Source organism: Trichoderma virens, assembly GCF_000170995.1.
Source record: "Trichoderma virens Gv29-8 chromosome Unknown TRIVIscaffold_5, whole genome shotgun sequence".
Taxonomy (NCBI): domain Eukaryota; kingdom Fungi; phylum Ascomycota; class Sordariomycetes; order Hypocreales; family Hypocreaceae; genus Trichoderma; species Trichoderma virens.
Genome location: NW_014013744.1, coordinates 1,794,568 through 1,811,241, shown reverse-complemented (window position 1 = coordinate 1,811,241; position 16,674 = coordinate 1,794,568). Strand labels below are relative to the sequence as shown.

The following is a 16,674-nucleotide window of genomic DNA, read 5'->3' as shown; positions in this document are numbered from 1 at the left end:
AAATTCCGAACTACTCTTTCCAGGCAAGGAAACAGACGAGGCTCTCATGTCTGCCATGTGTTGGTCGCGCATGGGAGAGACGCCATTCAAAGATAAATACATGGATGCCCACGCGGCCGAGATTGAAGCTGATAACAGCAAAGTATAATATACCAAGTCTAATAACGAGTCGATCATACCATTGGGGTGCATTTCATATGTCCTGTAACGCAGTAGTAACGAAAGTACGGAGTTTTATCAATTATTTCACAGCAAATTATTGAAATACAGTCTTCATTGCTATGATGACGAAAATAAATACATCATAGACGCCTTTGTGAAATAGTTATCTCTCTTCCTAGTGAAGCTTGGCGGCCCAAACGTCCATAGTCCACGACCTCTTCACTTCCAGAGTCTCCAAAACGCCAAGAACACCATCTCTCGCCGATCGCAAAAGCGCCCTGACTTTCGGATCTTCAACCTTCTTCTCAATTTCCTTCAAGAAGTTGGGACTCTTGACAGTTCCCGTCTCCCAGTGGCCATCCAAGAGTCCCTCCTCTGGCACCACGATTGTCTCTTCATCAAGAACCCAGCCATTCTCCTTGGTCGCATCAGCGATAGCACCAGGGCTGGAAAGACAGCGAATGTTGGCTGCGCTGTTTTTATTGTGTGCCTCGAGCGTGGCTCGGGCCACTGAAGCAAGGACATGCGGCAGAGCATTCTTCTGAGTCGCCTTTAGAGCATATTCCGCAATGAGAAGAGACTTGGCTCGTCCCCTCAGGGCGCCCAACATCTTGGTGAGCGTCGCAGGCGAATCAAAGTACCAGATACAGTGGGCGAATACAACGTAATCCCACGACTTGTCGGCATTCTCCACTAGGTAGTCGATGGGGTCGGCAAAGTTCCACGAGATACGATCACCAATTGGACCGGCCGAGAGGTGCTCCTGCGCTTGAGCAAGTGTCCAGGGGGATCCGTAGCTTGGTGGACCAGGGTCTACAGCATCAACATGGCCAGTGGGCCCAACGGCTTCGGCCAATACCGCAGTCGTGGTGCCCTGGCCGCATCCGATCTCAAGGACGCGGCCGCCCGGGGCGATTTGCCAGAAGTTGACGAGGTTGACGCGGTGTTGTGCCTGGCTAATCTCCAGATCCAAAAAGCCTGGGACATCTGGCGAGAAGATGTGGTATTTTGCAATTGTAGCCGCAGCCGAGGCTGGCATGGGCTCAAAAGAAGCGGAGGAAGACATTTTCGGATGGTGTTTCGATTGTTTCGATGGAGAGCCTTCTGCTGGACTGAGCCTTCATCTTCCTCTATTATATCTCCATCAATCTTCTGTTCCAGTCTCTCCTTCGTATCGATATTTTCGTTGAATAGTGTTGAATTGCCTCAACATGCTTCCCCTATTCCCCTCTTACAAATGATCACTCTTGTGAGTCATGGTCATCAAATTCTCATACCCACATAAGGCCGTTTAGCATACCCCGCGCTATCTCTCGATCTCGGAAACCCACCTCAAGCTAGTTTTGGTTCACAATTCGTCATCCCTTTTGCCAAAATGGGCTAAATTTTACAAAAGAACTGCTGACGGGAGTCAAAGTGCCCAGCGCGACCTTTGACTCACAGACCCCTACTTCATACATACACGATATGAGATCATTCTGAAAAGACGCACAAAGTTCCCGCTTGAAAAACTGAAGGGGAAATGGTGGCTGATGAGCCAGGCCCGTTATGGCAGGACATAAGCAAAAGGGGATTGATTGCAAAAATGAATCATTTCTGAGCTGGTGGACCGCCTCATCGAAGAGTCATTCTCGACAAATTAATGGCTATCCATCTCTTGTCAACGCATAGATATGCGCTTGATAGCAGAATCAGCGATTCTTGGCGCGCGCTTACCATGTCGAATTGCCGAGTTTTTCGAGGTTTGTTCAGCATTAGGTGATGCATCCCTTGAAATCTGTATGGTCTGCATGCGTACATCATAGAACACACAACGAAGATATCTGAAGATATCCTTGTAAAATGCCTCTTCAATCCACAAGTGAAAGATTTCTTCAAGCACTTTGTGTTGTCGGAAATCCGTATCACGCAATCTCGAAATTCCAACGCTGTCACATTGAAGTGACTCCCATCAGCTCCAGCCTCCTGTCAACTAAACAGACCCAAAAATAATTGCGCGATTGCCTCAGGTACTTCTAAAAGGTAGTCTGAAGCTTGGGATAGTCCTCCGCATGAACCTTCAAGTCTGCATAGATGGCCGCAGAGTGATCTCCCGATAGCTGGTGCATTCGTTTCAAGTCTTTCTCTTCTAGTTCTTCCATCTCCTCAAGAGGCTCCTCTTTGTGTGCTCTATCATCGTCTTCTTGGAGCTCCAGCGCTCTCTTGAATCCTGATGATTCTCCAATAAGCAGAACTTGGGCATTATCGTAATCGAGGTGATTTGGTTGAGATGGAATCCATCTCAAGTCTCGGAACTCCTCAAGGATCCTGCAAAGGCAGATTAGCATTCATTCGTTGTCGGACATTAAAACGGCTGACACCTACTTCTTTGGATACGCTGGGTCTTTGGGCAGGCGGGCAGAAGCCGGTGATGGATACTTTGGATTCTTGGTGCTGATGATGAAACTCCCTCGTTCTTTCACTCCAAGATCTTTCTGTACCTCGCCGAGCTTCTCTGGGATGGTAATCATGTACACAAGATGGCTTGCGCGTCCAGTGGTTGTTATGGCGTAGACACCCTCACCTATCGGGGTAGCTGCCGGAGTGTGTCTGGTGCCTTTCGTCTTGGTCTCGTACTCCTCACCAGCGAGAAATTGGCCTTTGATTTCATCATATGATGCTCCAGACTTCTCCACAAACGCCATGAAACGCTCCCTGCCATTTGCCGGAAGCACTTTCTTTGGCAGAATGAGAATTCTGGAATTTCCAGCATCCGTAAGTGGCCCTTCGCTCAGCTTTGCGTCTTGCGGAATCGGCCTCAGAATAATAAAGGTGCGCGCAATGTCGCCTACTTCCTCTGGTTTGTCGACATCCACGCGTCCTCTCATGAAGAAATATATGATACCCTTTTCAAGAATGCTTGATGGAATGTCTGTGTCTGCTTTGGTTGCATCAGTTGTGCCATTTTCAGATTTTATCTCGGTCTTGGAATCCTCTGATTCTTGCTTCACGTCTTGGCGAGTGCTTTGCTTTTCGTCTCTGATATCTTCATTGGCTTCGTCGAGAGACGTCTCTGTTTTGATCTTGGTCCGCTTCGCGTCTGGAGTTTCTACCTCAGTTTTGTGCTTGTCGCCGGTGGAAGCTTTCTGATTTTGGTCCAGATCTGTAGATTCGTCTGCCATTTCGGACTGATTCCAGCGAGTTTCGGATGCTTGAAGATTTCAGGTGATGAAAAGGTTTAGCTACGCAACAATTAAGTAATTGCCGGAAGCTGTCTAGAAATATGACAGGCATTCGGCATGTGATGTCATCCATCTGTCATGGGAATACTGATTATTCAGTGGCCGCGGAAAAATCCTAAAAAAGAATCACAGGTAGGATTAACAGAGTTTTGACACAGAAATTGGCCGGATGCGGGCTGTCTGGGTTCGCAAGCGACAAAGGGCAAACACTAGAAAGAGTCTCCAAATGCGAGGCGCGTTCGTTGCTTGCGAGGCACAAGGATTGGATCTCAGCAGAAGTTCGAGAATTCCCTGGCTGTGTCCACGTTTGCGTAATTGTGCGTACCAATTATTTTTGACTCAATGTTTATGATTATAAGAAGAAGAGAAAAAAAAGGGAGGCCCTTGCAGCTCGACATCTAAATTTGTTCGCCAATAACGACTACTTGGTAGGTCTCTGTCATGTATCCCTCGACGCCCATCCATCGGTCTTCACACAATGTTTCCGTTCATTTTGATGGATGTGTACTATGCCCAGTCTATTTATGCTATATTTGTTCAAAATATTATTCTACAGTAGATATCCTCCAGACGGTCTGACTTTCGAAACATTGAGTAGCAGTATTTCTGCCCCTCGCAGAGGCAACAGCCTGAAAAGATGCTTGTTCTCCTACTAAAGCGCAGCAAAGAGTAGCCAACAAGAGACAATGTCTAAAACAAAATCTGTTCAGTTTAATCATTTTTCCTGCTCAATATGATATAATAGTTCAATATTTGCGCTATATAATATCCCACCGATTCGTGCACTTGCGTCACCGGCCATGGCTGTCCACCCAGTAAATCAACCAATTGACTTCGTGTTGAGAAACGGACTATTACCAGTCATATGGACAATGCTATTCAATTCTGATTCAAGAATCAAAATCTCCGCCAACAATTGCTTCATCAAATAGCACGGGCGTATTTTGGCATTTGAACACTGATAGAGCTGAATACTATGCTATTCCTTCAATGAGACAGAGGCTGTCGGCTCTGTCAGCTGCTGATCAGATTTGTTTGACTTAAAGTAGACACCTCCTGACGTTCAGGATCTAAAACCCTTTTCTCCATAGCAACTTCAATCGCAATTTCAGCAGAGTCGTCCATTCCCTGTCTTCAGAAGATCACAAGACAACAAACCAAGACCCTCTGACGCAAATCGCCTCATCATGAATTACAACGTAGAAACCTCGACACTTGCGGATACTTCCACAGCGGACTCCCCTGGCAGAGCCTTTATTCGCGCCTTCTTTAGCACATTCGATTCGATTACGGCGTTTCAACGACGACCGTTTCCAATCGCGCGCTTGATTTACACGTCGACAGAATTTTTTTATGAAGACGATGACCCCATATCAGCGGCTGATCAGATCCTACTCCTCTAGCAGAGGAGCAGGGAGGTTCGCCGTGTCGAACGAGAAGTGGAAGGGGTGATTGAGGATGACGAGAGAGAGACGGACGGGCGCCTGCATTTGCTTTTCAGGTCAACTCTGCGAGTCACCAGGAACGATGGAATTGTTGTGAAAATTCGCCAGCTGATTCTGATGAAACTACGGCCAAGAGGCAACAACCTCGACCATCTCTACCTTGATGAGATGCACACAACTACTATCTTGGTGGAATCATACCCCAATGGCGACGAGGTTGGAGAGCCAATGGAGGAGGACGACCTGTAGGGGGTTGGCAGGAATTTTTGGGGGACGCTCAAGGGAAATTTTATTTGTGGTCATTGTGGTGGTTAAGAATTGGAAGATAGCGGACCTTGCTACTGTTTCCTGCTTTGCTACGCGCATTTGATACTCGCTGTAGTATCAAGAAATGAGAACCCATTATCCGCTGCAGCATCCAAAAGATTGCCAACAATTGCCATTTTGTGTTTGAAAGAATACTTCTTCAGGGAAACTTGGCCGGCCACTCGTGCTCAACCACTTTTCCTGATTTTTTTATCTGCGCGACTTTATATTTATCATAGTTCCCAACGGACCCAGTAGCAGCAAATGAAGCACCAGTCCCATCCCATTCATCCTTCTCCCCGTGTTTCGGCCTTTGAATGAACAACGTTGCACCGTTCTGAACGTTGCGCAAGACAGAACAGACAACTGGTTTCTTGGTTGTAGAATCAATGATCCAGCGACACGTTCTATGTCATTCTCAACATTGCTGGTAGACTCGTCACCAGAATTGCCTTCGATATGGAGAGGCTGGCGAAAGGGTAGACTTATCCTACATCGATCCGCAAATCTAGCATACCTACAAGCAGGTATTTTGAATCAAAATCTTCGATAACGCGCCGCTTTGCTTTTTGATCATGGTCATACACAGTGATTTTGCTATTTCTCTTTGATCGATGATGGTCACGTTGTTTCTTCACCTAGATTTCTGTCATGTCATGGTCTTTCGGAATATGATCTATTTTCCAAACGCCTATCAGAATTTTCTTCTGCCTCGAAGTTTCTACAATGTCTTCAACTCTACTACTCACTCTTCCATATCTGACGAAACAACTATGGAAACAGTACCTATTTATGCCCCCAGGCTAGCGAGGATGCTAAAGAGAGAATGCCCTTTCGCTCACGTCTGAGAGCATTTCGTGCCACCACCTTGGGGTTGGACATAACTCTCGAGGCTCCGACACCATCAGCAGATATTTTTCATTGATTGCGAAGCACTGTTAGTTCTCTTTTCCCTTGATTCTCTAATAACTTTTTCTCTCCCACCATTCTTGTCAGATATTGACATACATTACCAAATAGTTCCCTTTTTTTTTTGGCGATGATACTACCGACCACGATCAAAACCCCCATCTTTCGAAGACAGCGACAAATGCAGCTCCGATTCCATTCGAAATATCGCAGAAGTTCTCCAAGACTCGTGACAGAGTTCCCAACCGAAGACGAGACACACAACTGAGCCGCCGTTCGACGGCAATTTTCTGTCTACATTTGTCCTTTCCTTCGAGTCCAAACTCCTAGCCGAACTCTGCGGAGGCTCCTTCTAGGCGTTCAAAATATTTGAGCAACTTGGCATAACCCAGTCGCCATATTGCGAGGGGAAGGGAACGAGGCTTTTGGGTAGACTGCTTTCTATGATCTCCCTGGTTTTTTTTTTTTTTTTTTTTTTTTTTTTGGCTATAATTCTCCTGTTATCCCCTCATATTTGTGGCAAAGTCGGCCCAAATTCGCCATTGCAAAACTTGGTCCTCTGAAACCAATATCTTCGAGAAAGATTTACTCTGGCTATTGAATAGATAATCTGGACGTCCCTGCTCAATTAATCTTCTGGGATTTGTACAGTTTAGCACTTGAGCATTTGGTCATCTCGGCCGAGGGGTCATACATCATAAAACTTCCGGCTCCAAATTCTCCAAACAGAGGCTGTTTAGCTCTTCTTTCCCAAGCAGCAACTTTGAACTGACGGTGTTCAATTTTGCGCTGCATAGGCCTGGGTGATGCAGACGATCCAACTTGGAGCATCCGATACCAGCGAGGAATTGCCATAGGCACAATAAGAATTTGACAACACTTTTTAGGAGCAAAAAGGGACTGACCCCAATGGAAACCATCACAAAATCCGACCATTGCCTCCATCTTCCCAGTATCTCTCCTTCCTACTCGCTAGACATGTGAGCTTCTCCTCGGCGCTTGAAAATGTCGGCATCTGTCTGAAGCCTTCTTTCAACTATTGGTTAAACGAAGAATCGCATCAACGCATCATCGCGCCATCTTTTAGGAACTAGAGAACCCAAAAACTGGACAGTGAAATTCGGTAGCCACTTTGATCTTGAGTTGCCATCGTTTGCAGTCTTACCTCCATGTCGAGGAAAGAGTCTGGCGATCCTGAGATGTCCTGTTGCTTGGCCGACATGGAGAAGTATCGTCAATCGTGAATTTGAAGCACGGTGATGAAGATTAGAATCGGAAAGAATTGGAAATATGTATCGTAAAACAGATCTCTCTGACCGAAAAAAAAAAAATCTTTTGCGTTCAGAAAGGCGTCTTTGTTCAAAGTGTTCAAGCACACAAGCGGAGCGACTTGGACTTGGACTTCACCATATTCCAAATGTCGCAGAGCCCTTGGTAGCTCGGGGGATAATACAAAGAGAATGAAATGATCCATCTACTACAAATGCTGTATCTCAGCCATCGTACGCCGTCCCATATGTCTACTCTCTATCCACGAAGCAAACAGCCATGTCACATCGTCAGATTCTCCCCTCAAATGATCACCACCACTCTAAACAAAACATCGCCAGTGTCTACCGCCAGCCAGCTGGATTTCGAAGTGAGAATTTCTTCTTCAAGTCAAGGCATATAGCCTCGAACTCAATGAAAAAAAAAAGATTGTACCCTCATGTGCGGGAGGTCATCATCACCAAACGTCTTACTGCTTCCGTAGAAGAGGGTTCTATTGCGTTTGGTTCAGATGATGCCCTTCAGAAAGGCTGGCAGACCGAAGTTGCTTTTGCCAATCTTTGGGATCTCCCATGCAGAGTTGCCACCTCTGCATTAATCATTGGGTAGGAGCACCGACTTTCAAAAGGACTTGCGAACTCAAGAAAATCCGCCTTGAGGACAAGGCTGGCTGTGCTTGGGGAAAGGAAAAGGGAAAAGAAAAAGGAAGGGTTGGAGGGGGGGAGGAGAGGTATATGTAGTTGCTGGTGGGCCCTCCCAGATCACTCCTCACGTGAGCTCCTCAGGCTGCAACGGCTGATCTGGCAACGAAGTGAATGCAGTGACGTCGATTCGTTTTGTTTTTCATTGATTCGAATTATGATTGGAGAGTTTCTGTTTGCCTGCAGCAGGTATCCTCGTACCCAAGTTGTGATGGTGTGTTGATTTTCCATCCCTGGTGTTCTTTGCGATTCCGTCGGCCTCGAGGTGGTCGAGGGGTGTTGAACCCCACGCCGCACCGGTCTGGCTGCGAGACATAGGAATCTCCGGTGTTTGACGCCTCTTGATTCCAAGTTTTGGTGTTGATGATACTGCCACTTCATTTTATGTAGCTGTCTTCGTCATCAAGTGCAATTTGTGATGGCCTCCCTGAGATGGAAGCCCCTGAATATCACCAATTGTAATTTCATTGTAATTCTTGCCTGACTGTACTCGCATGCTATCTGATTTGTTTCTTCTGTTCTGTTCTGCACAAAGTGTTGGCATCGCCATATCATGATGGAGTGTTGCCCAGAGAGTTTTGGTGGAGTTGTGCTTTGCTCGGCCAAACTCCCTTTGTTCTCCCCTCTGACAACAGAATCATTTCAATTTGTTCATTGAACAACCCCTATTGTATAGCTACTTTAATCCTTCATTGTAATGATTTCTCTGCCTTTTTATTATTATGGCTCTGGAGTTGCTGTCGAATCAATTCGTTGCACCTCAGGCGAAGCCACCTGTGTTTTTCTGCCTACCGACAGTCTCCCTACAGGCCCTATCTCCCCTAAATCTCCCACTTCTACAGCACACTCTACCTTATTCCAAAACTCAATGTGCTTTCCAATCTGTTCTTCTCTTTTTTTCTTTTTATCATATCTCACAAAGCAGTCTTTCGTCTTCAGAACGTCTCTCGTTGATGCTCTTGCTCTTCTATCGCTTCAATTCCCTTGCATCTCCATGCCGTCATCCTCCAGACACCACCTCTACTTTCGCTCTTCTGTACCGAAGCTCTTCTCTCTCCAATCCATCTACAATCGTCTGCTTGAAGCTTCTTTCCACTCTCTGGTATCGAATCTTTGTTCGTTCTAACCTAGGTCCTTGCTTTGTTCCCTCTCCTTCATTCGTATCTGGTTGGTCCCTCTACATGGTCTTCTCGAGGTTAGCATATCTATCTCATGGTTTCTATATTTCTTGAATATCTCCACCAAGATCAAGCCCAGTTTTTCTCTGAATTACCAACTGCCTCTTTTGAGATCATGAACAGGTGACTGACATTCTTTCTCCTTCTACAGATTTTTGTCACCCACCTCTTCCTATATTACACAATAGCGTATCCATATTTTCTCTTTCGCGAATTCAAGTGGGCTTCTGCATCCTCCGACCATGATCATGCTCCCAAACAACAAGCAAACGTCTTAGCCCGTCATGAACCACTCTCTGAGCTGCCTCGGGAGAAAATAGTCACACGCTATCATCAAGACAGGTTTGTTAATTGACGACCATCTCCTAGTGTAGAAGAGTACTGATGTATTCACAGCGATCTTGAAAGCTACTGCAATCCCACAGTTTCCACCATTCCCTCACACTAGTTCCAACAAGAGATTGTCCTGGGTATGACACAAAACTGCCTCGGTGGCCGTCTTGCTGATGGCTGTTGACCGTTTGGCAGAGGGTTTGTTGAGGCCCAGCCAGGAAGCAGTGAGTCTAAACTATCCCGACGCAGTCATGAGCCCCTACTACCTCCAAGAGTCTAATCAAGTTTCACCAGAGGACTGCGCCCTCGCTTTGGGGGGTCGACGAGATCTTCGTTAATCTTCGACTGAGAAGATCTAGAGAAATAAAAAAGGCGATTGCTCTGGTTTGCTCGCTGCTCTCCATGCCGTCACAGCGACTCGGGAACAAGAACATGGCTCTCTCTTCCTCTCGGCGCCAATGTCACCCGGTGGTGGAGCAGTCGACGTGACAGGAGGTCAATAGTGGCCAAGGTCCATCGGCTGCGAGGAAGCCGTTCACTCGCCTTGATGCATTTTGCCGGCTTCTTGAACATACGAGAGCCTGTAGATGATCGTATTTGTGGGGGTGGAGAAGCAGCAGAAGCAATTGTGTGTCTATGGAGGCCAGGTTGCATCTGCTGTGAGGAAACCGTCCCCTCATCGTAGCGTAATCCGCTCGTGTTTTCGAAACTAGAAAGCCAAGTCATATGCGCTTCTGTCCCTTACGTATGGGGGCTTAGTTGAGCATCTGGCGTGGCAGAAGGTCTATGGAGGCCATGCCCGTTGGTTGTGACGATACTTGGCCCTCATCGTAGCGTGTACAGAGTTTGGTTGGGATTCTGCTTTTACTTCTTGGAGGAGTCAATTGTTGCGGCAGCCTTTGCAAACATGCCAGCACATTCCATGTGCTTTGGTCGCTTGGCCAGATTTCGTCAAATACACTTCAAGGATCACCGGTGATTCTATCGTTTTGCTCCGGGAAAGGCCTTCCCCTCGATACCTCAAGACGCCCGCTAAGCTCGTTCGCCTTGGGGTACGGAATCGCCACTGTGAATGCCTGTTGAAAATCCCGTTGTAGCACTTTATTCTCTTGCCCTTGAGGAAATTGATATTCACTGAACATGTTCATATCCACTGGAGCGATTCGTCAAGCCAGATGGCGGCGGTTGTGTTATTGTGGCTTTGGAATGGAGCAGTTAGATACAGATATGTACTTTGGAACAGAAGTTTGGGTTTATTAAAAAAAAAAAAAAAAAAAAAAAAATATTCTTGATGAGTTTTCCGTGTTCGTGCAAATAATGAAGGGATTATCTCCAGTCAATAGTGGACATATTGATTCTCACCGCAGTATAGAGCTATTGAGCTTGTCGCATTCGCAGATGACTATCTATAGCTGTCCAATTTGCCGCCAAAATATCTTAGATTTTTATATCTTTATAGCGTCGCATCTCTACATGCAGCGTGCCATTTCTCAAAATAGATGTGTTGGCGAAAGTGTGTCTGTTGATGAAAGTTGTTGTTCAACAACAGTTTTCTATCTAACAAGTCTTGAGAGGGAAGTTGAAAGAAGCAAAGGAATGGAAGTTCCACTTCTTGATATTGTTCAATCTGCGAGTCAACACTTTCTTTGCTCAGCCTCGCCATTGGAATTGCAGCTAAAGGAGAAACCAGTGGACTTCAGGAGCATTAATCTTCGCAAGAAAAGATGACTGCAACTGTTTTCAATTTTCTCATTTTCGTTTTTCTTTAGACAAAAGAAATCTATTGGAGCATCGTTTTGATTTACGCTCAGCTCTGCCTGTATATCTCTCCAACGCCATTGCTACGATTCTTGGCTTTGCCGTAGGGTAGTACGATGCCTCTTGGGGATCTAATATACGAAAACTTATTCTAAGCAATAATTCAGCACACCTTGCAATCCTCTTGCTAAAATTACGTTAGTTAATTGAGCCTCATCATTTTCATTTTTTACCCGCCCTTTGAACCGTTGTGTTGTGCTCAGCTTTGTTCAGCATTCGTTCATTTCATATCAGCACCATTCATGCTCCTAGCAGTCGGAAATACCACCAGAGCCCCGCGAACGTAACCCATACACCAACAACGCTGCAGAAACAATCACTCTCTCTAGCCCGTCGAGTTTCTCGACTTGGGCGCTCGTTAAAGTCCAAAATGAAGTTTCTTCTTCATTCCCATTTCCCCGCCGGCCATGTTTATCCAATGCAAGCCGTCGCACAAGCCCTCGTCGATCGCGGCCACGAAGTTGTTTGGCTGGCGAGCGAAGACAACAAAGCTCGCGTTGAAGCAACAGGAGCAACTTTTGTTGCGACTCGAGCCATCGCCGCAGTTGATGCACCACTTGCCAGGGAGAACGCTACGGGAATTCTCGACCGCCAATTTAATCGACAGGGGTCGCGGATCCTAGCTCAAGTTGCCGACTGTCGAGCCATTCTGGCCGAGTTCCCCGCCGACGCCTTGCTTGTTGATGTGTTTCCTTATGGCGCCCGCGCTCTCGAAGAGCTTGGAGAAATCCCCATATATGCGACTCTGGGGGTAATTCCATTCTACACTTCAGGGCCAGCAGCCCCTATGCCAGTGTCCGGGGAGTCACCTCCTACTTCGTGGCTGGGTCTGATTAACAATGGACTCAGACAACTCGTGTATCGGTGGATCCTACTTCCTCTTTTCCTAACTCCCTTGCTCAACAAGCAGAGAAACGAACTTGGATTAAAGGACCTTCCATATGGAGAGCCACCAGAATGCTTTACGTACAGTCCCTATCTTCACATCCAAGCTTCGTGTTCAACTCTCGAATTTTCTCTGGATCCCAACTCAGAGCAGCACAAGAACAAGATAACCTACGTCGGCCCTCTAGTGAGGCCCTCTCCAAGTACATCAATTCAGCTGCCCTCTTGGTGGAATGATGTGGTGTCACATTCGCGAGTCGTTGGAATTACTCAAGGGACGCTCGCCATGAACCCTACTTCGTTAATCATACCATCAGTTCGGGCACTCAAGGATAACTCGACACTTCTTCTCGTCGTCGTGTCACCGCACGGTGGAGAGGTGGAGGCACAAGTTGGGCACGCAGACAATGTTCGTTACGCAGACTGGCTACCCTACCATCTCCTACTCCCGCAGCTGTGTTTGCTCATCACCAATGGCGGCTATGGAAGTATAACTCAGGCACTCTCTCATGGAGTTCCTCTTGTCTGTGCCGGTCAATCGGAAGATAAAAAGGATACAGCCGCTCGAGTAACTTGGTGCGGCGCCGGGATCGACCTTCGAACTGACAATCCTACTCCACGCCAAGTCGAAGCAGCTGCCAAAAAGATCCTTCTAGATGGGAGCTATTCAGAGAGAGCAAAACTCTTGGGCAACGAGCTCAACGAATTAGGGGGCGCACAAAAAGCTGCAGAGTCGCTTGAAGAGCTGGCCAAGAGCACCATGACTGAAAGCGAGGACTCTATGGATTCTATGAATGAATGATGGCCTGGTTGTTGATTTTACGCAATATTCCCGTTGTTTGGGATTTTTCATACTCACAGGTTCTAGAGTCTAGAGCATGTCATTCTATTTTACGATGCTAGAGATACACCGAAAGATGATACGATATCATGAAGATAAGGAATAACAAGATAGCATTAAATTTCGAGAAATACCCTGACAAATGGCTTTCCAATTGGAGAATAGTGACGTGTTATGGCATGAGACTAGAGTCGCATTCTAACAGGTTTTTTCATGATCTTGCACCTTCAGTAGATGGCTAACTACGAGTTTTGCACACAGCAGATATTGCAGCCATCAGCATCAAGAAGAATGTATTTTCCTGAACAACAAAGAAGAAGAGAACGCCTTTTTATATAATGAGTCAAGACGCACTCAGCGTAGAGATTACGAGGGTAACTAAAGGAAAATAATTGCAATACACATCGCTGACAGTTTGTGAATAAATAGTACTCGCCACGATAACATTGCCGTTCCAGCACCCACCCTGCGATCGATACTACAAGATGTCAGCATTGCACTTATACAATAAGATGGCACTAAGTCCAAAGACTGTTGCTACAGAAAGAGGAGGCTATAGATCAGGACCATCACCACAAAGTTGAGGACGGTACAATGAAAAGGACAAGCTTTCGATAGACGAGACACTGGCAAGATCCGGTTGAATGTCCTTCTCTCGAACAGTAACATCAAGTATAAAACGAAATATACTTTAAGAGACATACTACAAGGAAGAAGAATAAATGGGGTGGGAAAAGCATTTAGGCTTGTGCCAGTGTGCCCATCTTCAAGATATTATGGTATATTTTTTTTAACATATACATATATACGAGCACATCCCGGCATGTTAAGATTCATCATACAGATGCTCGGCCACCTCGTCCCTTCTAATGTCGAAGCAAACGTCTAATTCTTCTTTTCAATAGTCTCCTCCTCCTCCGCCTCCTCCTCCGCCTCTTTCGTCTCCTTGCCATCTTCGCTGAACATGGTTTCTTGAGCTATAGGCATTGTCAGTAAAAGGATTTGTCACGATGATTCATACAAACAAGACTTACCACTCCAGAGCTCGGCATAAACACCCGCGCGGTCAATCAACTCTCTATGCGTGCCCATCTCGGCAACGTGCCCCTCTTTGAGCACAATAATCAAGTCTGAGTCGAAAATGGTACGTAGTCTATGAGCCACAAACACACTCGTGCGTCCTTTCTCGCGAAGAATACCGTTGATGTTCATCATCAAGGCCTGTTCCGTGTGCGTATCTAGTGCACTGGTTGCCTCGTCAAAGAACAGCAGAGGGGGGTCCTTGAGGAGCAATCTGCTCATGGCCAGTCTCTGCTTCTCGCCACCAGAGATCATCATGCCTCGCTCACCAACCTTGGTCTGGTAGCCTTCTGGGAACTTTTCGATAATGTCGTGAATGCGGGCTCGCTTTGCGACCGCGACAACTTGGTCGTGAGAAGCATCAATCATACCATAGCGGATGTTGTGCTCAACTGTATCATTGAAGAGAGGGGTATCCTGAGGTACCACTCCGATCGCGCGACGCAAAGAATCAACAGTGACGTCGCGAACATCCTGGTCATCAATAAGGATGCGGCCACCCTGGACGTCATAGTATCTGAACAGAAGTCTTAGGAGAGTAGATTTACCGCAGCCACTGGGACCAACAACGGCAACCTTCTTTCCAGCGGGAATAGTGACCGTCAAGTTTTTCAAGATGGGTCTCTCGGGGTGATATCCAAAGCTAACATTTTCAAATTTGATCTCTCCACCTTTGATCAGAGCCAGGCGCTTCGCAGTTGGCTTTTCCACAATGTTGACGTTGACTTTCTGCAAATTGAACAGCGTCTCCATATCCAAGAGCGACTGTCGCAGTTCGCGATACACTGAGCCGAGGAAGTTCAAAGGGACGGATAGCTGGAAGACTAGCTGGTTCACCATGACGAGATCTCCGACAGTCAAGGTTCCCGCGGCGACTCCCTCAGCTGCAAAGTACATCATGGCAGTCAAAGCAGTAGAAAAGATGACATTTTGACCACTGTTGAGGAAAGCCAGAGAGGTAGCTACCTTGATGGAGCTCTTCTCGTATTCTCTCAAAGCCTTATCATAGCGCGAAACCTCGAATTTCTCGTTGTTGAAGTACTTGACAGCCTCGTAGTTGATGAGCGAGTCCACGGCCACCGTCGAAGCTCGATTGTCGGCGGCATTGGCCTGTCTGCGAAACTTTGTCCTCCAAGCCGTCGTCCAGATGGTAAAAGCCGTATATCCAACCATGGTCAGCGCCGTTACGGCTGCGAATTTGAATCCATACTGCCATGTGAGGATGCCGCACACCATGCTGATTTCCAATGCTGTCGGGAGAATATGGAAGACCATGCTAGTCAGAAGAAAACTGATGCCCTTTGTACCACGGTCCATGGCCCGCGTCAAGCCGCCCGTCTGCTTGGACAGATGGAAGCTCAAGTCAAGCCGCAAAAGATGGTTGAAGACATTGCGAGCCACTCCGCGAATCGCCTTTTGCGCAACCGAGGCGAAGACGGCGTTTCGCAGCTCCTGGAACAATGTAGCGCCTATCCTTGTGGCTCCGTATGCGAGAATCATGGCTCCTGCTACTGTCGTGGCCGTACCGCCGACAGCAGCAATATCAATATTCATCGTGTCGACAATGCTCTTGAAGTAAAAAGGCACCTGCACGTTGAGGACCTTTGCGCCGATCAGAAGAGCGACTGCCAGTCCTACGCGAACTTTTGTGCCCACATCGCCCTTGGGCCACAGATATCGCGACATTTCCTTCATGATGGCCCAGTCGGCCTTGCGCTGCTCCGTCGCAGACTTGTCCACGGTCGCAAGAGGATCATTGTTCGCCTTGGGCTTCTTCGCGGGGCCCTTGGCAGCGGCATCTTTGGCAGCGGCAGCAGTAGCAGCTAAAGTCGCCTCAGCCGCAGATGTTTTCGCGCTCGTCGGGGAAGGTTTCAGCGATTCGGGAATAGGCGACGGCGCTTGCTCACGGCGAGACGCTGCCGAAGTCCGGAGGGGTCGTTGGAGTTGGAGAGAAGCAATCGGCCTTTGCGGGAGCCACGGCGGGAGGACGTGCGCCTTCGCGACGCTGCATCGCGGGCAGGCCAGCGGCACGCGAGGCAGGATTCGAGGGATCATTGTCGTAGGCTCCCTTCAAGGGAAAACATCCTTGAAGCGCGGAAGCAAGTCGATAGCTGTGTGGGTGTTAGAGCAGAGCTTCGCGGCTCAGACCAAGTCCCCGCGACAGCACCTTTTTGGCGGGGAGATTGCGCACGTGTGCCGGTACTCGAGTGGCTGGAGGACCAGATATGGGCTTCCAGAAGATGACGGTCGCACAAGAAGTGTGATTCAAGAGAATTGGACAGGTCCGGCAAATTGCCGCAGAATTATTCACGTTCGACGCGGCGTTTTGAAGCTCGGCTCCGTTCGCGAGCCGGCGACGCTATGGTGTCATCCTTCACACCTGAGGCATCACGGGCCGGTCCCCTGGCGAGACGGAGTTGGTTTCAATCGAATGCGCCTTGGCAATGTCCTAATTGGGGAGATAAGAGCATGGGGTGTGTTTGTATGCCAGTTTGTATAATTGTTTGATTGTTTGTTTATATCATT

General features: G+C 47.5%; 4 protein-coding genes across 4 annotated transcripts; 1 reads left to right on the top strand and 3 right to left on the bottom strand.

The window, feature by feature from the left end:
* Positions 1-337: 337 nt before the first annotated feature.
* TRIVIDRAFT_63806 (uncharacterized protein) lies at positions 338-1,228 on the bottom strand (the record flags this gene model as incomplete). The annotated part of the gene is made up of 1 exon (XM_014102511.1): positions 338-1,228. The coding sequence occupies one exon, from the start codon at positions 1,226-1,228 to the stop codon at positions 338-340; it is 891 nt and encodes a 296-aa protein (XP_013957986.1).
* A 949-nt stretch (positions 1,229-2,177) lies between these two features.
* Positions 2,178-3,323, bottom strand: TRIVIDRAFT_37177 (uncharacterized protein; the record flags this gene model as incomplete). The annotated part of the gene is made up of 2 exons (XM_014102510.1): positions 2,178-2,469; positions 2,527-3,323. The coding sequence occupies 2 exons, from the start codon at positions 3,321-3,323 to the stop codon at positions 2,178-2,180; spliced, it is 1,089 nt and encodes a 362-aa protein (XP_013957985.1).
* An 8,437-nt stretch (positions 3,324-11,760) lies between these two features.
* TRIVIDRAFT_36705 (glycosyltransferase family 1 protein) lies at positions 11,761-13,029 on the top strand (the record flags this gene model as incomplete). The annotated part of the gene is made up of 1 exon (XM_014102509.1): positions 11,761-13,029. The coding sequence occupies one exon, from the start codon at positions 11,761-11,763 to the stop codon at positions 13,027-13,029; it is 1,269 nt and encodes a 422-aa protein (XP_013957984.1).
* Positions 13,030-13,835: 806 nt separating this feature from the next.
* On the bottom strand, positions 13,836-16,427 carry TRIVIDRAFT_208920 (uncharacterized protein; the record flags this gene model as incomplete). The annotated part of the gene is made up of 2 exons (XM_014102508.1): positions 13,836-14,045; positions 14,103-16,427. 2 exons carry the CDS (start codon positions 16,201-16,203, stop codon positions 13,954-13,956), a joined length of 2,193 nt encoding a protein of 730 aa, XP_013957983.1.
* Between the last annotated feature and the right edge of the window lie 247 nt (positions 16,428-16,674).